This window comes from Tribolium castaneum, chromosome 5, assembly GCF_031307605.1.
Source record: "Tribolium castaneum strain GA2 chromosome 5, icTriCast1.1, whole genome shotgun sequence".
Taxonomy (NCBI): Eukaryota; Metazoa; Arthropoda; class Insecta; order Coleoptera; family Tenebrionidae; genus Tribolium; species Tribolium castaneum.
Window position 1 is genome coordinate 5,527,664 of NC_087398.1, and position 22,545 is coordinate 5,550,208.

The window sequence follows — 22,545 nt, forward strand, 5'->3', positions numbered from 1 at the left end:
GTATAAATTTTTATAGAATTATTTTTTAGTTTTTCGCGATTTATGATAACACCATGGCCCTAATTAAAATTAATCGGTATATTTAATGACATGAATAAGGCATAGAAACGGGTTTTTCAACTTTTTGCGTGTTCATTAGACTGCTCAATCCAAAAAGAAGATTTTTTTTACTTTGTAGTTTTCGGAACTGGATATTGCATAATAATTTTTAAAGTTTTCTCAAACGGGTTTGAACAACTAGATATTAATTCAGCATACAAAGTGTTTTTTTGCAAAAATTTTTAACCACAGTGATCCAAATACCAGAATTTTTCATTTTTTATCCAATTATTTATTCTTTCTGATGTTAAATTTTCATATTTTCTTAATGTGTCTATTAAGTTATTTAAATTACATTTGAAAATTAAATATTGGCACAATTTCATTGCACAGCCAATGCATACAATACAAATATTGCAATGTGTGCCAAGAAATTGCTGACTTGAAGTCGTACTAACACTTTTCCAACACATATTAGACAGTGCATTTTTCCTTCATTGTTAACCACCATGTGTAATAAAAAACTGATTGTTTTTAATGTTTTCATTATTTACAACTTTGCGGTTTTCACCACAGTTCGAGGAAAACCAAAATTGCGTAAGCCATATTTATTTACCTTGATTCCACTAATTATAAATGAAATATTTCCAGCTTCGTTTATAAAAGTATGTCGACGTTCGGATCCCCATCTCAGCGATTGCATAAAAAATTCCGTCGAAAATTTGCGTCCACTTCTCGCTCGAGGAATCCCGGAATTTGATATCCCGAGCTGTGAGCCACTGTGTATACCAGAAGTGGTCATTGATCAAGGCTCTGGGGCTGTAGCTGTTAGGTCAACTTATCGAGACATTAAAGTTTATGGGCCGTCCAAGTTTGTGCTCAAATATGTTAAGTAGGTCTAAGCGGAGTGGCGACACTTGGATGAAGTAAATGTGTTGTAGAATCGACATGGAAAGGGACAGAATAAGGATAAAGCTGTGGCTGCCGCGTTTGGAGCTGACCAGCAGATATGCGATGGAAGGACGAATTCTGATGATGCCCATTTCGGGCACAGGAACCAGTCGAGGAAACTACTGTAAGGTTCTTGGAAAAATCAATTTTTTCATTTTCGTTACGCACTGCTGTGGATGAAATGTGCTTTCTTAATAGAGAGCTAGCCTTAATGCAAAACAGTACGCTTACTTTCTTTGGTAACTTGGAATGTGGAAACATCAAGAAACAATCTGAAAAAACCAAGGACACCTATTTAATTGTCCTTGATTGGAGTGGACTAACTTGTTTGAAGTGTTTCTTAAATTTTAGCATATTGACATTTGCTCTCATAACAAATTACAACATAATTCATAATTAAAATAATTTTAAAAAATCTCTAACCTCGTCGAGATGATACGAATCACACTAAATTGTCGTCAGTGAATATGTTAATTGTTTGACACGAAAAACCTCTATTAACTATTACAAAAAAAGTTGGTACGTCCGTGATTATTTTTAGTTTTTTTCATTTACAACAAAGGAGTTACAAAGCTAAAGCGATTTTTTAAGTAACGTGTAGTAAGAGTGGTAATTCCATATTAATACAAGCTCGCAGGTGAATAAATTTACGTCCATTTCACTATCTGTCCATTAAAAATGTTGATAATTGCAACCCATTTGTTATTTTATTATTCTGAAGTTTCTCTCGCGTGTATAAAATTAATGGAAGTGTCATAATTATAAAATTAAATTAATTAGCTCTAACAGCTTTTTTCAATCATCCATATCCGCAACAAAAGTATAATAAACTGTTGGTAAATAACTAAACGTGGTGATTTACTTTTTTAAAAATAACAGTTATTAACTCTGTTTTTCGTACGAATTTTTTTAGTATTCTTTTTGTTAAAAATTTGATTTTGGTTTACGTAAAAATTTGTACCCGCTTTATAAAATGCGATAAAACATCCCGTTCTGTATTTCAATTTATTGCATAATATAGGTAATAATTAATATTAATAACACAAGAAATATTGTTGTTATTACATGATTTCTGACGCAAATCGTGTTCGCTGTTTGCGGTAATCCGACAATTATTAATAAAAATATTCTGTAATTGTTTCTTCAGCCAATATCGACGCCACCGTCATCATGCAAGGCCAGAGGGTGCACAAAGACAACGAGACCTATTTTAACATAAAGGACTTTTACGTGGACTTCAACATCGGACATGCGACAATTCAGCTCGACGATCTCTTCAACGGTGACAAAGAGTTAGGCAAGTGGTAATTAAAACACAATGTTTGACGAAATGACTTGAGTTTTTTCATTTATTCTCATCATTTCCTCTGGAATGATGTCATTGATGGCACTTAGCGACGTTTTGTGACTTGTAACTGAAATTTTAGTGCTTAGCTTGCAATCACTTTCAAGTAGGTTGTAGAAATTTAAATCTATTGATTATTGTTAGATTGCTTAAACGCGGCCCGTTTCAGGTGAGGCAATGAATCTGTTTCTGAACGACAACTGGAAAAATGTCGCAAATGAGATCAAACCTGTTCTAGAAGACACAATTGCCAGCATTTTTAAAAAGTTCTCGAACAAAATCTACCACAAGTACCCTTTGAATCTACTTTTACCCAAATGATTTGTTGCTTGAAGTGAAATAAATAAATTCTTACGATTTGTTGGTGTTTTTGTACCGCAGCCGGTGCTCAAATATTGGGACAATCCCCATTTCTTCAGATGTGCTAATGTTTATTTTATGTAGCCTTGACGTAATGTATTCACGTTATGTAACATCCCATCAACATATTTTTGATAATAGGAGAAAGTAGACGCAAATTAAGGAAATATAAAAACAGTGAACACGTCAAAGTGTGACAAAAACAAGTTTTTATCCAAAGACATGCTTCCGAATTTAATAAATCATCACGAATCAGTTCCTGTTCCCAAAACAAAATTAACCCAAATCATGTAATTATTTTGCTTTATTTGGAGAACTTCAGGTAGGTAATTTACTCCAGAAAATAATTACACACCAATTGGAATCTACCATATCTAAGAAATAATGTAATACGTAATATAGCGCATTCCTGCCAAGAGAAATGTCTTGTTTCCACTTTCACCAGCAGTGATGCAATCCCTCCTTAAAGATTAAGGCAAGAAGTGTCAAATTGGCTCGTTTTGCTTTAATTCTAATTCAGGATAGGATGGGGTGAAGTCAATTTGCAGTACTAAACATGGAAATACGAACTCATTCGGTTACGGGTTTTTGTGATTAACAACAGGGTCTCTTGGAACCATGTTTCACTATTACGTTTTTGCAACGATTCTGTGCTATTTCCATACAAAAGTCTCCGGTTATCAAGTCAAGGATGCTCCGCTCCTCACCAAGAGACGTAAGTACAGTATTTTATTTATTTTATCTTTTACAATAATTTAACATTTCACTCAAGTTCGCACAGCCTTGCTCCTTCCACTTTTTATCTCGGTTTTCTTATAAAAATTGTTAACCCAAGCAAACCAATATCAAATTACTAGAACATAAATTCAACCACGCTTTCACGTATTTTCGCCCACTTATCAATTAGTTAATGATTAAGACAAGTCGGTAAGACTGAATTTAATTAAGAAAGTCATATTTTCTAGCAATAATTAGTAATAATCTACGTAAATATCGCCAATTTGGTCATTTTCTAATTAAAAATAAGTTCTGAAATTTTCTGTAAGCCAGTTTAAATAATAAACAAACCGATGAGTATAAACAAACAATTAAAATTTTTATTTTATTTTGTAATTATTATTCATATTAATTAAAACGCAATGCAGCAAATAATAAATGATTTTTTGCTTATTCTACACTGCCATTAAAAACACCTGTGCATAAATAAAAATCAAAGGAAATTTTCTTTTTAATTATTAATAAGTTCCGGTTCGAATTTTTTATACTTCCGGAATGTCTGTACAAATTTATTAAAGAAAATGAGTTCACTAACTCTGATTGAGGCTAAGGATAACAGACAAACCGCCATTTTTTTAAACTAGTTTTTTTCTGAATTCGTTTCATTTTAGCAATGTCAAAATTTGGAGGTCTTTCTCGCCATTAAATTCTCGTTTCCTGGGATTAGCTCTGGGAATATTTTAATTGCAGATTGTTTCAAAATTTTGTAAAGTTGAAAATTTGACTTTCAAAAATGCTCAAAACTTGTTTTTTTGAGACCAAAAAGCTGTTCTCTTGGATGTTGTGCTATTTTTTTTATTTATGACTTTATCAGCCGACCTTGACGAAATGAGCAAAGCCAGGCAGCATTATTCATAATAATTTAGGAATAACTTATTATTCACACAATTGCAAGATAATTTAGTTTGATGGAAAAATGTTTGATAGGTTTGACGGGAAAATTATTTAATTGTCTGTAATTTATAGAAGCCGGGCTTAATCGTAGTGTTTGTCTTAATAAATTTATGTGCTTCGGAAGATAAAAATTTTTATTTTAGCACCCTGGTTGCGAGTATGCCGACGATCGGACCCAGAACTGAACACCTGTCTCAACGACTTATTTACCGAAATGTTTCCGCAATTAGCAAGAGGTAAGCATTATTTCATTCCAAGAACAGATATAATGTTTTTCTAATCACTCTGGACGATTAACTTTGTGTTAAATTCTTATTAGAACAAAACTCGTATCTTAATCACACTGACGTTATTTGTAGCAGATAATCGATCATGGTCCAATCAACAAACACCAATAAAAAATTTCTTTAAGTACTATAATTTGCAAACGAACCGGTGGAAAATTTATTCGTTTTTTCCAATTTAGGCATTCCCGACATGAACGTGGACCCCTTCGAGCCCTTATTTCTGGACAAAGTCACCGTAAGTAAGGGCTCGGGCGCTATCACGCTCACTGGAGGGCTCTACGATTTGGTCGTGTCTGGCCCTTCGAATTCCACGCCGACTTACACCGAGTAAGAATTAGGGAAATAAAAAACCGTTTTTGTAAAAAATATATTCAGATTTGACGAAGCCAAGAAAACGTGGAATTTCGGCCTAACTTTACCACTACTCTCTATCAAATCTCAATACAACCTCAAGGGAAAAATCCTGGTTTTGCCCTTAGTGGGACACGGGGCCTGTGACCTGAAATTGTCAAATGTGCAAACTAAGGTCACCACCACCGTGGATTTCCCGCTCCGGGAGGGTCGCGAAGTTGTGAAAATTGACAAAATGCAGGTGGACTTTAAAGTTGGAGGGATGAAAGTGAAACTTTATAATCTCTTCAACGGAAATAAAGTTTTAGGTGAGTGGTTTCTACTCCGGTATATTTTTTATTATTTATTTATTTATTTTATTTTTTGTTTCAGGCCAGACTGTTAACCAGTTTATCAACCAAAATGCGCTAGAAATCATCGGAGAGCTGAAAGATAGCATTGGTGATAGCTTGGCTGGTATTTTCACCGACATCATGAACAACGTTTTTACTAAAATGCCGACTGATCTTTGGTTCTTGAGCGATGAAGAATACGAAAAATATCAGAAAGAATCAAATAGCAAGTAGAATAATGCGTCTTAATAGTGATATGTTTGGATGTGACCTAATGCTAGTGCTATTCGAGATCGGCAGTACAAAATTTAGCTTAAACTTTTAATTCTCTTTATGTTAGGTTTTTCTTGATTAGCATGCGTATTATTTCCAAACAAGCTTTGTTGTTGTATGTTTTTTAAACAATAAAAATTTAGCTGTATACGTGTGTTTTAATTGAGTAATGAGTTCAAAATATTTTTGGAAAATGACATGAAACACTCTGTAAATGAAAACATCTAACATGTTAGGCAACCAGTTATGTTACCTATCAAGTTTACATTACAAAATTAATTAAAAAAGTACAATATAGACTGGTGATAATAAACAGAAATGAGTGGTTTCTGCGTGTGATAAACGTGATTAAAAATAGAAAAAGCCAAATTTTTCGTTCACTTGACACATCAGCTGTTGTTTGACACCAAGATGGCGATCTGACATTAAAAATGAAAACAAACCGTGGAAAACAGTGATTCCTCAAAACTCGCTTACGATTTGCCAATTTAACGTTAAATCCATGAATATCCCCTTTCGTGACAATGGACGGCATGTTCGAACTATACCTAGACGGGAGCATTGAGCCCGATGACATCCCCCATACTGCAGACCCCGTCTACATCCTAGGCAAGAAGTACAACGCACTCCAAGGTAACGCCTTTTCTGTGCGTAGTCGCGACCTAACACCCTGTCTAGAATTGGACACGATCCGCCAAGACATTCTCTCGAAAATCTGGTTCACGTATCGGAAAAATTTCGTTCCAATTGGGGGCGACGAAGGTCTCACCACTGACAAGGGCTGGGGCTGCATGCTACGATGCGGCCAGATGGTTCTGGCGCAAGCCTTGGTCACGCTGCATCTGGGCCGAGACTGGGTCTGGGAGCCCGAAACCAAAGACTCCACTTATCTCAAAATACTTAGCAAATTTGTAGACAAGAGACAAGCGCCGTTTTCCATACACCAGATTGCCATGATGGGGGTGTCGGAAAACAAGGAAGTGGGGCAGTGGTTTGGACCCAACACTGTGGCCCAAGTCTTGAAGTAATAACAAAGTCCAATTAGTGATTAAACGGTGTTAAATGTTTTATTTGCAGGAAGTTGGTAAAGTATGACGAGTGGAGTGCAATTGAGATGCACATAGCGTTAGATAATACACTTATTATTAGCGATATAAGTAAGTGAGAGTTGGGGTTGGAGTGGTTTTGATGGTGGTTTTCAGGAGAGTTGTGCTTAAGTCAGGGGAGTGACGGTTGTAGCAGTGGGGACTGGAAGCCGTTGCTACTTATTGTGCCTTTAAGATTGGGACTGCAAGAAATTAATCCTATTTATGCTAGTGGATTAAAGGTAACAACGAGTGTGGGAAGAAATCTGTTACACCTTGTTTTTTTAGAAATGTTTTCAGTTCAAACAAAGCCTGGGTGTGATCGGTGGCAAACCGAACCTGGCGCTGTATTTCATAGGACATGTAGGAGACGAAGTAATATATCTAGACCCGCACACGACGCAGAAATCCGGTTCCGTGGAAAGCAAAGAAACGGAAGAAGAAATCGAGCTGGATTCCACCTACCACTGTAAATACGCTTCTAGAATAAACATACTCAGCATGGATCCCTCAGTGGCTGTGGTAAACAAATACATCAATTCAAAACAAACAGTTCTAACTCGGGAACAATTTCAGTGCTTTTTCTGCAACACTGAAGGCGAGTTCAACGATTTGTGTCACTCGATCAAGAAAGACCTCATCGAGCCCGAAAAACAGCCGCTATTCGAAATCACTTATGAGAAACCCAAACAGTGGACGCCGACGCTGGACGACGCCGTGGAGGCTGCCGATTTCGAGCTATCCGGAGAGTACGATTCCGAGCACGAATTTGAAATTTTGTAACAATTTTCTCATTTAACTCAGTTTTTATTGTCGCAAATTGTGGATAGAGGCCCGCAAATTGTAAATATTTTTCTTACTCATACTTGTTTCTGTACATAGTGCATTTACCGAGGGGCGCCACTCGAAATGTTTTAACGCTGCCGGTGCCAAAAATATCGACTTATTTTGTACATAAATGACGCCGATATGTTTCGTGTAAAGCTTTGTATTTTTCACCATAATTGTGGGTCTGTGTTTTGTAACGAAGCGGGCGAACAGTCGTCGCACACGACAAATAATCCTGCATTATGTTATGCCTTGACAAATAAAAAGTGAAATCAATCTCGATGCCACCAAAACATTTATTATTAGTAGTAGTTCATAAACATTTTATTTAGATAATTGATTTTTATATTATAACCTTTATCATAAATAGACTTTAAAAAAAAGTTCTGACGGAACGACCAGACCTTAGCAGTATACTCTATAATGCTGTAAATAAATGGTTCCGTAGTTTTGTTCCCCGTGTATAATCCACAATCAGTTAATATAGTGCGGGATTTATTTGTAAATAAAAATGTACCGTTGGCAATTGAAGGAAAATAAAGAGAGCCATCGTTTTAAATCGTTTTTTATTGTATACATCGAGAAAAAAGATCAACAAACCTTACAGCCATTTTTAGAGTAATAGTTCTTTGAAACTTAAAACAACACGTAATCAACATGAATCGACTCGCGGGCCTCACCGGCCGCCAGAATCGGTAAAAAATTTAATCAACACGAAATGGCCTAGACTAAACCGCAGGTACAAATCTCAGCTAACTTGAGCAAAACCCCGCTTCCTAAGCGCTCTTCTCCGCACTGTGGAAGCTAAAGGCGTTATCTCTGAAATTAATCACGATAACGGTGATATTATCCAAAGAACCGCGATAATACGACTGTAAAGTTAAGCTTTTCGCACCATAATCGGGTTCGTTCAGTCGTTCTTTAATAAAACTGATCGCTTCTTCGTTCGAGAAAGTGTCCCACAATCCATCGGAAGCCAAAATCACAAACATCGGCTTGTGGTCGTTTAAATCGAACGTGAGAATATCCGGATCGGCGATGACTAATTTCTTGTCTTTGAGCGGGTAATCCCCGAGCGCTCTGGACGTGGCTAAGATGCCGGCCACCCTCCAGACGCCGTTAAACGTGACAAAACCGCCCGCCTCTTTGATGCGTTTCCTCTCGCGCATTTGTTGCGGCTTGTGGTCGAAGGACAGGGGGATGACGTTGCCTTTATTGTCGCACATCACCCCCCGGGAGTCCCCCACGTTGGCCACGATCAATTTCGCGCCTTCGAGGATTGCAATCAGGGCTGTGGTCCCGGCCACGTCCATGCTCTTCTTGGCCGTTTCGAGCAAGCGTTGGTCGGCGGCCAACACCTCGTCTGTGAGCAGTTTCCCGTAGTTGACTGTTCCCGCTTTGTCGAAGTAACTCGTTGAAGGGATTTTTTTGAACGATTGGGGGCGTGAAGACGGGCGCACTTCCCTGGTTATAGGTCTCGGGATATTGTCCAGTTTTGACAGTAGTTCAGTGTCTGTGATTTCTTTGGCACCTTTGATGCATTCATCTGTGGTGGAGCTGGTTTTCCGGAAGCTTTTCCGGCGCTCGGCGAGGCTCGGAGTGGGGGGCTTTTCCGGGTCTTTTTTCTCGGGCTCGTCCTCGTCGTCGCACGTCTTGGTGGTTTTCCCCGCAATCATGTCTTTGATCTCGACCACGCGTCCGTAGAGGCTCTGGATGAGCTTCTCTTTGGCGTAATTGGCGGCGAATTCGCCGCCGTGGCCGTCGAAGACGGCGAAGAGGGCGACGCCGGTGTTGTTGATGTTGTCGTTGATGACGAAGCGGTCTTCCATCTTGGGGCGCCGCCCCTGGACGGCGTAGGCGGCGTAGGGGCCGATTTTGAGCTCCCAGCTAGCCTTGTCCAGGTCGCCGCCCGTGAAGAGGCTGAGCTTGTCGGGGGCGGTCCTGGGGGCGCGGTTGATGGTGTACTGCAGGCGCCCTAGCAAATTACGACTCCATACATCAAGGGCTTGCATATACATCAACATGAACAACACTATCGTGCCGAAAATGATTATCTCCGGTTTCAACATGTACACTTTGAGGAGTCTCCATACGTGCGAGGTGTACGCTAACGGGGAGATGTTTAGAGGGACGCCCCACGCGATCCGAGACATGAGTTTCATGTGGGACACGTACGTTTGGTATAGGATTTTGTCGTCTAATTCGTCTTCCATTCTACTTTAACGGGCTTGGCTAAACATGAACACGGCCTCTATCCTTTTGCCATCGCTTGTTTTGCATACGAGTCCTCTACAAAAATTTCCAAAAAGCTATTATTAGGCACCTTTTTTTAGATCACCGCGCGTCAACTGCTTTCGTAATTCATCAATTTTATCTCACTGAGGATTTATGCAAAAAATCTCGTTACTTTAACGCCACTTTCGACACATTTTACGGTTTTTTTGGCCTTGGAAATTTTGCTTGTTAACCACGGCCTTGACGTAATATTCAAAATTGGTGGGTAAGGTTACAACCCAGCTGATGTTACAGCTGAAGACGACTGTGACGTCCGGTCATAGGCGTACGTGTTTTTTTTTCAAAAGCACACATTTTTTATTTTGTTTTTTAAAAAAACTTAATAGTCACATCAACGCAACTATCAGGAAAAGTAAACTTTGTAATGAAAAAAAAAATGGTTATTAATAATACGAGTCACAGTACGAGTGCGAAAACATAAGCTTAAAGTATGAGGACTGTCTTTATGCACCGAGCGTATGCGAGTTGGGTACTAGGACCCCGAGAACTTTAAGCGTTTTCGCATAAGTGTTCATTCAGATATTAAAAAGAAGGCTTAAAATGTTACCAATAAAAAATGATATATGATATTCTTATAACTGGCATACCCTTTTTTTAATTTGCTCATAAAAAACTGATATTATGTAAACTAACACAGCTAATGAAACTTTAATACGTAATTAAATTTATTTATTTATTTTTTCTATCGGTGATAAAGTGGTGAATAACTGATTGCTAGTCGATCTGTAATCGATATATTATGTAATTAAAACACTACTAAACTACCAAGGTTGTTATTATTTTCACTAAGTTCTGTGCTAGTACAGAACAAGGTGCTGCCGCCCTTTCCCGTGTGTGTCGCCCGCCTATGATGGCAACATCCAATTCAACATCACTCAACATGCTGATGGAAAAACCACCGAATTATCTCTTTACAGCCGTCCTTGTGCACAATTTTCGTGAAAATTTCCATGCGAGTCATAAATTAGTAAACCAAACATCGCGACCTAATTCGCCGTACCCTTAACCACCTTTGAACTGACATTTGACACTTTGACATTCGAATTGTCAGTTCGCTCTTATTTTTATTCAACTCTTCAATTTCCCACCGATTTTCCCCCCGTAATGCGAAAAATGCAAGAAATCGCGTAAAGAATGCATTTAGCGTATCGATTTTTTGCATCGCAGTCGCCTCGGGCCGGTCTGGTAACTTTCATTTGACACTACAACAGGTTTTTCTGTCAGTTTATTACTATGCCTACCGCGATCGGTCGATGAAAACGCGAGATGGATATTGTAAATATTAGCGCGAATTGCTCCGAGTGTCTTCATAAAGAAAGATGAGTGAAAGAAAATTTGCAAGGGGGCTAGGAAAACCGGGAACGGCCGCCCAGCTGAGGGAAACAGTCTCGCAAGTCGTCAAGGAAAACACAGAGCTTGTAAGTGGGAAAAAAAACAATCGAATTAGGTATTGTTTTGTTGGGAGCACAGCACACCTGATTCGCTTCGTACATACATTTGAAACTGACCGTTGCCATCGACTGAAACAATCTCATGATTTATCACGCCTTCATATCATTTTATATCATTATTACATAATTGTGCAATTTTGTGTTACGCCCACTTGGGCCGGGAAAGGGACGTCACATGCAAAAACCCGCGAATATAAACGTCAAAATTGCGGGATCCCAGTTGGCAGGATTTTTACGATTGATTAGCGATTGTTTTGAGATAAGCGGGGCGTGTAATCTCGCCTACTCGATCGAGTGATTTTCATTATGGAATAAATTAGATAATATGCTCGACCAATAGTGGAGTTTTTCCGGTTTGCAGGAAAATCGATAGAGGAACGAAAAAATGTTAACGAACTTTGCACCCGCCTGAATTGATGGAGTGGTTTAGTTTTTATCAGCATTTCCTTTTCCTCTTTTGTTGTTGTTTGTGTTTAAATAGGTATAGGTGGTGGGGTCTTATCAGTGGGTCAAACAAATGGAATTTAGGCCGCAGTGGCGGCGACATGGATGGTTGGTGTGGGGGACCGTCGTAGAATTTTAAATGAGGATTTCTATCACTTTCCCACTGTGGTCACTTCATTACTCTGCTTCGAATTAAATTTCTGATCGTGATCAGAAATTTTCCACAGAAGTGTTAGTTCTGTTTCAAAATTATATTTTTTTGCAATTATTGCTTTTCTCTTTTAATTCGTACGTTTTCTTGGCACTAGATTTGTCACTAGAGCCAAATTTAATACAGAATTACACGGAAATACAGAAAGTTTTAATTTATAAGCTACTTAGCTTCAGAAAATATAAGTGCGCTTTTCCCCTTTTTTCTATAGTTTTGAAATAACAACTAGCCTACTTTGATCAGAAATTTATTTTGCATGATAATTTTGAACAAGGCACTACCGTTGATTACAAAGGATCAAATAATGACAACAAACTGTTATGCTGATGGAATTTGAGTTCATTCATTATAATAAATTATTATCATATGAAAGGAGAAAATGAATTATATTCTAATCAGACATGCTTTTAAACTTTGCCATTAAAATCTAAGTGTGTGTTTAACGGTAACAAATTGTCGACAATTTGATATGCACTCGGGAAAATTGAATATTTGCAATTAAAATATTCATAATTTAATTTGTAACGAATAAAAATTATAATATTATGTAGAAAGTAAACAACAATGTGTGGGTTAGATCATTGTTGCAAAACACAGTCCAATTACGTTTTTGCAAGAGGACTTTGTTGTTCATTGTCTTAGTTATCTAATTATAAGAACTTTTTCTGACTGTGAGATGTAACTTCTAAAATCGTTTCAAACTGATAATTCAAATCTTCTGCCACAAATTTAATTAATTAACGGTAAACTTGGATTGTACAGTGGACAGTTTCGTCCACACAGAATTTAATTGTTAAAAAATACTTAACTAAAAGGCAACATAATTTAACCAATTCCACGAAAATTTACAATTAGAGCATTGGGTTGTAAAGTAACTCATACAAATGAGTAATCAGTTTACCTTGCGTTGCCTTACATGACATAAGGAATTTTTTTAGATCTTCTAAATATTTGTTTTGTATGAAGGTTATTCGATGTGAGATTATTCAGCGATGTCGTAATTTCATTGATAAAAAATGCAAGGATCCACAAGATCCTGGCGTTTCAATAATTAATATGCAAATTTTTTAGAGTGATTTTATTTCCCGCGATTTAAATTATTTTTTACGCGTATTAAAAGTGCTTGTTTAGTTATTGATTTCATCATTTATGGACCAGTGAAGCATATGTCTTTAAAAAATAAAAAAAATACAAATAAAGTGATTGAGATATTTTATTTCACACTTTCAAGGTGAATGGATCTAAGGTAATAAATAATCGTGGCGTGTACTTCCTGCAAAGAAATCAGAAGTTCAAATTACATAATACCCGTTTTGTTTAAACAATAAATCTGTAAAAAATGAAAAATCGTATCCGTCTTGAAGTGAATAATTGAAAAAAGCAGTTGGCAAGTCAGTCATTTCCAGTGTCAGAAAATTGAGGCATGTCGTTGGTGCAGTCTGTCTAAATCATGACTTCGTTAAATTTAAGTGTTTGTATATTTATCTTCATCCCTTTTTGTAATAATGTCTCGTAAAAAAGACTCGTCAAAAGTCCGTCTAAGTAAAGATAAGGCATGTCTAGAAGTCACCGACATTAAACTACCAATCCGAGTAGAAATCGTGCCAAAAACTAAACCAAGAGTCGAATCAAGCAATCACAAGCCACCCCCATCACGTATTCCTGTGTGGGTTGGAAGCAAAGCCAACGCCCCAAAATCCCCCAAAACAGTGTCGCAGCACCGAGGCCCTAACGATTGTCTCCGAAACTCCTTTCAATCGACTCCATCACTTGAGTCAGGTCTCAAACATTCAGTCAAATCATATCTCCGTTCGACGCCAAACCTTGAAAAAATTGACGAACGGAAACCGTTGTCTACGGCTAAGCCTAGGAAGGGCACTTGCCGAAAATCCCAGTCTCCTAAACCTTGCCCTCCGAAACCTAAACAAAGTATTCGCAAAGTTGCGAGCGTTTGCAGAGAACAAGTGCACGCTTCTGGCAGCCACTACCTCCAAAGTGAACTAGGTTCAGCATTTTTGTTTCCCAACACCCACTGTAAACTATCCCCTTTTTGCTCGACCCCTTCTTTGGGGGTGAAAAACCGGTGTACTTCGCTGGGAAAACTTCTCGCGTCAAGTACTATAATATCAAAGAAAGAAAGACCAAAGTCGGGCAAAAAGAACCCTTTCAAATCAAAGTCTCTAATCGATCGGAGCAGTTTAACGCAGAAACAATACATGGACTTGTTGTCTACTCCTCAAAGGCCTCAAGTGGCCAAGCCCCAACAAACGAATTCTTGTCGGAAATTTGACTCCTGTCCTCCACGTATTGTCCAAATCGCCGCGCCTACGAAACGGTTGGTTTTGGCAAACTGGAAGGATTACCAAAACGTTTACTCGGCCGAACAGTTGGAACGTTTTGACAGGATTTTAAAAAGTGGAGGCAATGAATTGGACGTGCGAGAGGCAAGAGCCTACTTTGAGTCCCTTGACCGCAAGAAACGAAAATCAAAACCGAAGAAAAAATGCAAGTGCAAGGATAATTCCAGTGAGAAGAAATGGGTAGAGTGTCAGGTCAGCGCGACCGTGGACGCAATTTTAGCACATTTCGAAAACGAACCGCTCTTCATGTTAAATTTCACCGAAATGATCATGTCTGACGAAATCCTGAATTGGCTAGAGCGCAAGAAAGTGATAAAGATCAGCAATCGGTCAACGAGAAACGTTTACAAGCGAACCGTGATCAATTTTTGTGACAAAGTCGTCACTTGGATGGACAAACTCAACTACATTGTCGATTTACAAGCCTTGGATTCGAGAGAACAGTTGGCGTTTTCGGCGAATTTTTCCTCCGAGAGTTGCACTTCTGAGGAAGAAGAGTCCGATGATGAGTTTGATACAGAAAGCGGCAAGGAATTAGTGCCCTTGTTTTCGCCGAGCTTTAACGAAGGTCTGGAAGAATCGGGCGAAAGCTCACGGGGTGAAACCGCGTCTGACGAAAATCTGAAATACGAGTCGAGTTTCGAGTACGAGTCGAGTGATGAATATGTTTATGACGATGCTGTTGAAACGTTGCATTAAAGTTTTTACACCTGTTTGATTGTTTCTTTCTGTTGCTCCAGAGTAAACCGCACCTTGTCGAGCCTCTAGACTTTGAGAATTTTCTTCTCAAGAACAAGACCGTGCTTCAGAATGACCCCCAACGCGAGCTCTTACTCTACCCGCCTGATGATATCTCCGTAAGTTCGGTTAGTTTTTAAAGTTTGTGTCGTTCTAGGAGTGGGTTTTAGGAAGTTGTTCTACCGAGGAGGTACCGAACTCTGTATCAAACATTTCCCTCGAGTGAGGAAACGGAAAACTGCAATCTCTTCACAAAACAGTGCATTACTAGCTATTCAACCAACTGGAACTTGATTCACTACAAATATAATGCTTATTCTGGGAGCTATGCTGATCTTCCCAAAATACCAAATGTGGAATACAAGGAGGAGAACTACGAGATTGATATTGATACGGATGCTGATGATGATAAGCCAAGCGTCGATAGTATAACGAAAGAGGGGTATTTGATGAAGGGCCCAGAGGTTGGCTCGGAGAGAACTTTCGTCAACATCGGATCAAAGAGTTTCAAACGGAGGTACTGTTCGTTGCGGCAAGAAGTCGACGGCACCTACATTCTAGAGCTGTACAAAGACGAGAAGAAAGGCGAGGCAAAGGTCACCATCGTGATGGATTTTTGTACGGACGTTGTCAAGGTTGGTGGTCAGATTTTTTTTTACTTTGATAGGTTTTTACGTGCCGATTTAAAATGTCATAGAATCCGAAACGGGGGCGTTTTGGCTTCGAGCTGCGGATGACCGCCGGCCACAAGTCCTACCTACTGGCAGCTGAGAACGAGACCGATTTCAAAGACTGGCTGTGTAAGTTGAGTTCCGTTCTCCAACAGAACAAACTTCAGGAGGAAAAGCGCGCCGCGTCCCTTGAGCGAGGTACATTTGCTTGTCCAAAGTGAGTCCAGTGTTGAGTTTTGTTCATTACTAGATCGCAACACCCCTCCGCCTTCGCCTCAGGTGCAGCCGTACGGCACCCTCAAGGGCTTGGAACAGAGCATGAACCCCCAACTGATCAAATACGCCCGCGAGACCGACGTCAGTATTGCATTTTCACGCAAAGAAAACCGCAACAAGCTCTTCCCCCTCTACCCCCATCTCGCCGCCAACTTGAAGTCCCCCAATTCTAGTCAGGGCCAAGTGGAGCCGTTTAAAGAAGTGTTCGGCCATCGGGTCTTCCTCAAGTGCGAGAGCATCAAATTTCGGCTGCAAGCCGTCGACGAGAAAGACAATCTGTGCCAAGTGGAGCCATACCACACCACTTTGTGCCTGTTCGATGCCAAAAATGCGAGAAAGTTGACGGAGAATTTTCACTTCGACGTGAACAGTTCGTGCATTCGTAAAACAATGTTTAGTGGGAACGGAACGGACGTTAAGTTGGAGTTACCGCAAGGGCTGTCGCAGGAGTGGTTGTTTTTCCCGCGACAAGCCTTGATGAGTATCACGAACCCGCATCCGGATATTTTTCTAGTTGTGCGAATTGAAAAAGTGCTTCAAGGGGGGATTTGCCAGAGTTCCGAGGCGTACGTCAAGGCCAATAAGGACCCCAAGATCAGCCTGAAGGCGTATAAGAACATCGCAACGTGTTGTCAAAGACTGGGGAACTACCGGATGCCATTCGCGTGGGCCGTCAGGCCGTTGTTTAGGTGAGTACATTTTTTATTTTATCTACCGTGGAACAACTCGGTTTCTTTGCCAGACTGTACAGTAACGAATTAGACAACACGTCGGAGTTTCACGCCATCTACCGCCAAGAACCGAACAAATTAACCGACGAAGAGCTTTTGAAACTTTTAACTGAATACCGAAAACCCGACAAGTTTAGCAAATTCACTGTGATCCCAGGTTCCTTACAAATTAAAATCGCTGCCATGAACGAGTTACCATCGAGTAAGAACGAGTAGGTTTTTTCACTGGAACATGATTTTTGCTTCTAGATTGTTTGACGACCGCCTTAGTCCCTCTAAAACCCTTCCCTGTCCCCCCGAGCACCGAGCCCACAATCGAAATAGCCGAATTCGAAGCAAGTTGCGAGAAAGATGTGCACCCGTACACAACTTTCGTGAACCACCTTTACGTCTATCCGCTCAGTCTCAATTTCGACACCCAGAAGATGTTCGCTCGGGCTCGAAACATCGCCTGCATGGTCGAATTGAGAGACTCGGACAACGAGGAGGCACGGGGGCTTCCTTGCATTTATGGACGCCCAGGGCAGAGTCTCCTAGTGTCTCAAGCATCGTGCGCTGTTTTGCATCACAATACCATACCCACGTGGTACGAAGAAGTGAAAATAAAGCTCCCGATAAACTTGTTATCGACGCATCATTTGTTGTTTGTTTTTTACCACATTTCCTGTGATATTACGAAAAAGAGGGAGAACGGGATTGAGAATTGTGTGGGGTATGCGTGGCTGCCGCTATTACATAGGGGGAAACTAAACGTGGAGGTGCAGACAGTGCCGGTGGCGGCGCATCTGCCCCCGGGTTATTTGGCGGTGCATCCCTTCGGACTGGGCAAAGGGGTGAGTCGTCTCGTTTAGTTTTTAATATTTTAACAATTTGCTTGTTAGAATGCTGGGCCTGAAATTGTGTGGATAGACGGCCAAAAACCGATTTTTACCGTCGGTTTCAACCTCTACTCAACCGTAAATACAAAAGACCAACACTTGTTCAATTTATTTAGCCACGCCGAGCGACTCCTTGACCCCAAACCGTCGGCCTTACCGTCAGAAATTGAAACCTGTAAGGTCCTTAAAGCCCTCCACGCCATCCAACTCACTACACTAATAACATTCCTTCCAACTCTTCTCAATCACTTGTTTACGCTTTTGGTGGCAACGAATAGCGAAGAGATCGGTTTGAACATCATCAGAGTGCTTATCAATTTAGTTAATATGGTGTATGAAGCCGGTCGGAGAGAAGTACTGCAGGCTTATGTTAAGTACGTTTTTGTTAGTCCAGTGAGTAAAAGGAGCGCAACGGTACACGAAGAAATGTGCAAGCATTTGCCGGTGATTTTGCACCCGAATAACACCGATTTCCTGGTGGTGAACAAATTTATGCACCACGGTGATTTCTTCTTTGATGTTATTATCAAAGCAATGGCCCAACATCTACTACTTTCGGGCCGTATTAAGGTTAGTGTTTTAGCAAGTTTGAGTAAGTGGTAAATAATAGTATTGTTTATGTGTGACAGATGCATCGACACGAGCGCTTCTCATCCGACTATCTTCAGAAAATCGAAACCTTGATGCAAATTCTCATTCCGTACGTTCTAAACAAGTACAAAGAAATGCCAGTCGAGACAAAGGAACTGAACAAAAGTGTAGCCCAATTTCTGAAGAAATGTCTTTCACTGATGGACCGTGGCTTCGTTTTTAAACTGATAAATCTCTACATGGACAAGTTCAACCCGGGGGATCCCCGAGTGTTACAAGAGTACAAATTCGCCTTTTTGGAAATCATTTGCAACCACGAACACTACGTTGCGTTTAATTTACCGATCCAGCACAACAAACTCAGTCCGAAAAACCGGTCGCCCGACAACCTGCAAGAGTTCACGCTTTCGGAGGAGTTTTGCAAGCACCACTTCGTCGTGGCTTTGCTTCTGCAAGAGATAAAGACCTCGCTGAACGAAGTGACGCCCATCAGACGCATCGCCTTGAACACGCTGAGAGACCTACTAGCGAAACACGAACTGGACGACAGGTACCAGAATAAGGGACAGTTGAGTCGCATCGCTTTGATTTACATGCCCTGGCTGGCCATCGTTTTGGAGAATTTGAACAGACTGGACGTGAGGGAGAGAAGCGACGGGCATGATAGTATCGCAAATAGGATTTCGTCCAGTAGTTCGTACATGTTCGGCAAGAGCTCGGCGGCGAGCGATGCCACCCCCAGGAGTCACAGGTTCACGTTGCACATCGACAAGGACAGTCCGATGCATATCCGGAATTCGGCGTTTTTCGAAGCCATCGCTGGGCAAAGTAAGATTATATTTTTGGTCAAACACCATCTAAAAATTTGCAGCTCTAGTCAATGGCAATTCGCTCAGCATCGACTCGGACATCTCGGCCATTTCGGGCGATGCCCAGTCGACCGCATCCCAGGACACGACCATCATCCGGGACGAGGTGCTCCGTAACGGCGACGCGAAGGCCTCGCATACGCGCACCACGTCCCACGTGCAACGTTACGACAAACTGCAACAGCACGAAGTGAAAGACGTGCTCCTGATCTTCCTCTTCGTGGTCAAATACATCGGGGAGGATCAGCTGATCACCTGGTGGCAGCAATACAGCGACGGCGATGTCACCAATTTTTTCACAGTGCTTGAGATGTGTCTGCACTGTTTTAAGTACGTGGGCGAGCGGAACGTGACGGTGGTCAAGTCGCAGACTGTCGATAGCGTCAAGAGCAATCCGAAGAAGGCGCATACGTTGCCTGCGCGCATGAATCCAGCCGAGATAAACCACGAGAATACGAGCACTTTGGTCATTCACATGGCGAATCGCGAGAATCTGGTGAGTGCGGAGAACGAAGTGCTGAAGAAACAGCAAGCGGTGCTGGAGCAGCACCTGGCGACCGAAGTGGGCATGATTACGTTGGACGCGATGGGCTTGTACTGCATGAACTTTCGGAAGAATTTGCTAGTCGGGGACGGGGAGAATGACGTGATGAGGAAGATCTTCGATATTTACTTGAGCTTTATGCAGATTGGGCAGAGTGAAGCCTTGTTCAAGCACGTGTTTGCGGCCCTGAGGGCGTTCATTAACAACTACTCGGCGGTCCTTTTTCAAGGTAAAGCCAATTTAAATTGTGACTATCGTTCGTTTGTTCAATTAAAATTTTTTACAGGTAATGCTGTGCTCTGTGGCCGTTTGTGCTACGAACTGCTGAAATGTTGCAATAGTCGTTTGTCGTCAGTTCGGCAGGAATCCTGTGCAATACTGTACCTTCTAATGCGAAGCAATTTCGAATTTACGAATCGGAAAGGTCTGACTCGTGTTCACCTCCAAGTCATAATATCGGTCTCCCAAATGCTAGGAAGTATCGTAGGATTAAACAATGCCCGTTTTCAAGAGAGCCTGTCCATGATTAACAGCTACGCCTCCAGTGATAAGGCCATGAAAGGGACAGGCTTTCCTGTCGAGGTGAAGGACTTGACGAAGCGCATCCGCACCGTGCTCATGGCCACCCTCCAAATGCGCGAGCACCACCACGACCCCGAAATGCTGGTCGACCTCCAGCACAGTCTCGCGAATTCGTACGCCTCCACGCCGGAGCTGCGGCACACGTGGCTGGAGACGATGACGCGTAACCACGTCCGTGACGGCAACTTCTCCGAAGCCACTTGCTGTCAGCTACACATTGCCGCCCTCATGGCTGAGTATCTCAAACTGAAGAGAATTCAGCCGTGGGGTGCGGAAGTGTTTGAAAAGATTTCGTCGAACATTTCGCGTGACGAGAAAGGGCTCAAGTTGGACGCCGGCGTCCAGGATGTGCAATACACCGAGATTGTGCTTCTGGATCAGCTAGAAACGTGCGCTGAATACGTGGACAAGTCGGAGAGATACGAAATCATGGGCGAGTTGTACAAGTTGATTGTGCCGATTTACGAGAAAGCCCGGAATTATGAGATGTTGATGAAGTCGTACCAGACTTTGGCGCAGAATTACGAGAAGGTGCTGCAAGCGAATAAGAGCGGGAGGAGGCTGTTGGGGAGGTACTACCGGGTGGGGTTCTATGGGCAGTATTTTGAGGAGGACAGCGGGGTGGAGTACGTGTATAAGGAGCCGAAAGTGACGTCGCTGAGTGAGATTTCGGAACGGCTGCAGAAGCAGTACTGTGATAAGTTCGGGCAGGATGTGGTCAAGATGATTCAGGATTCGACACCTGTAAGTCTCCATTTCTTAGTATTTAGCAAAAGAAAAATAACATTATAATAATTAGGTAAATGCCAGCGAACTGGACGCCAAACTGGCGTACATCCAAGTGACCCACGTGACCCCATATTTGGAAAAAACCGACTTGGAAGACCGCCAGAACGAATTCGAGCAAAATCACGACATCAACACCTTCATGTTCGAGACGCCGTTCACAAAAGACGGCAAAGCCAGAGGCAATCCGGAGGAACAGTGGAAACGACGGACAATTCTCAAAAGTAATTAAAAAAAAACTAAAACACTCAACCAATGCAAAAATTTTGCAGCCGAATATTCATTTCCATACGTCAAAAAGCGTATTAAAGTCAGCTCGAAACGAACAGTCGAACTCAGTCCAATCGAAGTGGCCATCAACGAAATGCAGATCCGGGTCCAGGAGCTGGAGGATGTCGTTTTTACCGAACCTACAGACGCGAAAAAATTGCAGTTGCTTTTACAAGGCAGTGTTTGTGTCCAAGTCAATGCTGGGCCCCTAGCTTACGCGTCTGTGTTTTTGGATCCGGCCCTGTGCAATATGTATCCTGAGGATAAAGTCGAGGAGTTGAAAGATATTTACAGGTTGGGCGTCTTTTTGTGTTTGTTTTTGTTTTGATTTTGGTTTTTAGAGAGTTTTTGAAGATTTGCTACTCGGCGTTACAAGTTAATGGAAAACTGATATCGCAAGACCAGTACGAGTACCAGGAAGTGTTGAGACAGAATTACAAAAAGTTGTGTACGTCGCTCTCTAACTTGTTTGGGGAGTCGTTGTGGCCCCATGACGAGACAGGGAGCTTCAAACGTAATAGTATGGCGTTGTTTAGTGCCATAAGTGGGGCTTCGCAAAATTCGAGTACCGCATAAATCAAATCAAATACCAAAAGTTGTGTTGTTTCCGCCTTTCGAGGAGGGGTGATTGTGAATATAACCTTCTGTTTTGTTTTCTATGTAATTTATAAAGAAATAACTAGTAATTCGTAATTGTTGTTGTGTAATTAATTTAATTAATTCATAGTCGAATTGTAAGGGTTATATCTGGTAACTACACTCAAGTTAAAAACTGCGGATATTCTCACTGCTTTAAAATAGCGGTATTTAGGGAGCAGGATAGTCTTTGATACGTGTTTTATACTTTTATAAAGGTTTTTGAAGACTGAAGCTCAATTTTTGACCTTGATTCTGCTGGAGAACCACAAGAATGAATCATTTTTAACAAATTTTCAGTGTTTTAAACTGTTTTGTGTGTGGGCTGTGAAATTAACTTGAAAGGATAACTAATCTTTTAGTCAAACTATCTGACGATGGACCTGAATCGCCAATACTTTTATTTCAACATGTCAAACATTCGAATTATTTATTAAGTTAGAAACTTGCCAAATATGCCTCTGTTTAGCGTCTGATTTTATTTATTGTACCTCATACCGCGACATTTTTCTTTCCATGATTCAGACGAGTTTTATTTTTTTATGATTTTACTCTTTCATACTCTTAATGTTTAATAAATTTATTGTTGTATTAAACCTTTGCAATACATAAATGATTTCTCCATTGAGTTTCATTTCACCCTTTCTGTTTTGTGCGTTTCTGTCTATGACTTTTTTGGCGATTGAACTT

At 40.9% G+C, this 22,545-nt stretch overlaps 5 protein-coding genes across 13 annotated transcripts; 4 read left to right on the forward strand and 1 right to left on the reverse strand.

Annotated features, from left to right (window-relative positions):
- Positions 1-432: 432 nt before the first annotated feature.
- On the forward strand, positions 433-2,695 carry LOC661763 (protein takeout). 2 transcript variants are annotated; one of them, XM_008195358.3, is made up of 5 exons: positions 433-636; positions 691-931; positions 981-1,114; positions 2,138-2,294; positions 2,505-2,695. In XM_008195358.3, exons 1-5 carry the CDS (start codon positions 549-551, stop codon positions 2,506-2,508), a joined length of 624 nt encoding a protein of 207 aa, XP_008193580.1. In that variant the 5' UTR covers positions 433-548; the 3' UTR covers positions 2,509-2,695. The 2 variants fall into 2 exon arrangements, with proteins under 2 accessions (XP_008193580.1, XP_972997.2); XM_967904.5 differs by having other exon boundaries at positions 452-636; positions 2,138-2,287.
- A 474-nt stretch (positions 2,696-3,169) lies between these two features.
- LOC661721 (hypothetical protein) lies at positions 3,170-5,757 on the forward strand. 3 transcript variants are annotated; one of them, XM_967867.4, is made up of 5 exons: positions 3,170-3,410; positions 4,510-4,602; positions 4,833-4,980; positions 5,029-5,312; positions 5,377-5,757. In XM_967867.4, the coding sequence occupies exons 1-5, from the start codon at positions 3,314-3,316 to the stop codon at positions 5,568-5,570; spliced, it is 816 nt and encodes a 271-aa protein (XP_972960.2). In that variant the 5' UTR covers positions 3,170-3,313; the 3' UTR covers positions 5,571-5,757. The 3 variants fall into 3 exon arrangements, with proteins under 3 accessions (XP_972960.2, XP_064212824.1, XP_064212825.1); XM_064356754.1 differs by lacking the exon at positions 3,170-3,410 and adding an exon at positions 4,226-4,458; XM_064356755.1 differs by lacking the exon at positions 3,170-3,410 and adding an exon at positions 4,226-4,453.
- Positions 5,758-5,984: 227 nt separating this feature from the next.
- Positions 5,985-8,081, forward strand: Atg4a (Autophagy-related 4a). The gene is made up of 6 exons (XM_967830.5): positions 5,985-6,242; positions 6,288-6,633; positions 6,687-6,766; positions 6,812-6,936; positions 6,983-7,216; positions 7,271-8,081. Exons 1-6 carry the CDS (start codon positions 6,134-6,136, stop codon positions 7,475-7,477), a joined length of 1,101 nt encoding a protein of 366 aa, XP_972923.1. The 5' UTR covers positions 5,985-6,133; the 3' UTR covers positions 7,478-8,081.
- LOC661637 (uncharacterized protein) lies at positions 8,072-11,452 on the reverse strand. 3 transcript variants are annotated; one of them, XM_064356752.1, is made up of 3 exons: positions 11,392-11,431; positions 11,313-11,337; positions 8,072-9,811 (listed from the first exon to the last, which is right to left on the reverse strand). In XM_064356752.1, the coding sequence occupies exon 3, from the start codon at positions 9,733-9,735 to the stop codon at positions 8,299-8,301; it is 1,437 nt and encodes a 478-aa protein (XP_064212822.1). In that variant the 5' UTR covers positions 9,736-9,811; positions 11,313-11,337; positions 11,392-11,431; the 3' UTR covers positions 8,072-8,298. The 3 variants fall into 3 exon arrangements, with proteins under 3 accessions (XP_064212822.1, XP_064212823.1, XP_972880.2); XM_064356753.1 differs by having other exon boundaries at positions 8,072-9,497; positions 11,313-11,452; XM_967787.5 differs by having other exon boundaries at positions 11,313-11,448.
- Positions 10,846-22,477, forward strand: Ziz (Zizimin). 4 transcript variants are annotated; one of them, XM_008195357.3, is made up of 14 exons: positions 10,846-11,235; positions 15,024-15,140; positions 15,192-15,656; positions 15,719-15,890; positions 15,943-16,657; positions 16,711-16,901; positions 16,949-17,532; positions 17,581-18,147; positions 18,207-18,996; positions 19,040-19,810; positions 19,868-20,907; positions 20,963-21,173; positions 21,222-21,513; positions 21,561-22,477. In XM_008195357.3, the coding sequence occupies exons 1-14, from the start codon at positions 11,137-11,139 to the stop codon at positions 21,793-21,795; spliced, it is 6,249 nt and encodes a 2,082-aa protein (XP_008193579.2). In that variant the 5' UTR covers positions 10,846-11,136; the 3' UTR covers positions 21,796-22,477. The 4 variants fall into 4 exon arrangements, with proteins under 4 accessions (XP_008193579.2, XP_064212819.1, XP_064212820.1 ...); XM_064356749.1 differs by having other exon boundaries at positions 19,046-19,810; XM_064356750.1 differs by lacking the exon at positions 10,846-11,235 and adding an exon at positions 13,308-13,394.
- The last annotated feature ends 68 nt before the right edge of the window (positions 22,478-22,545 follow it).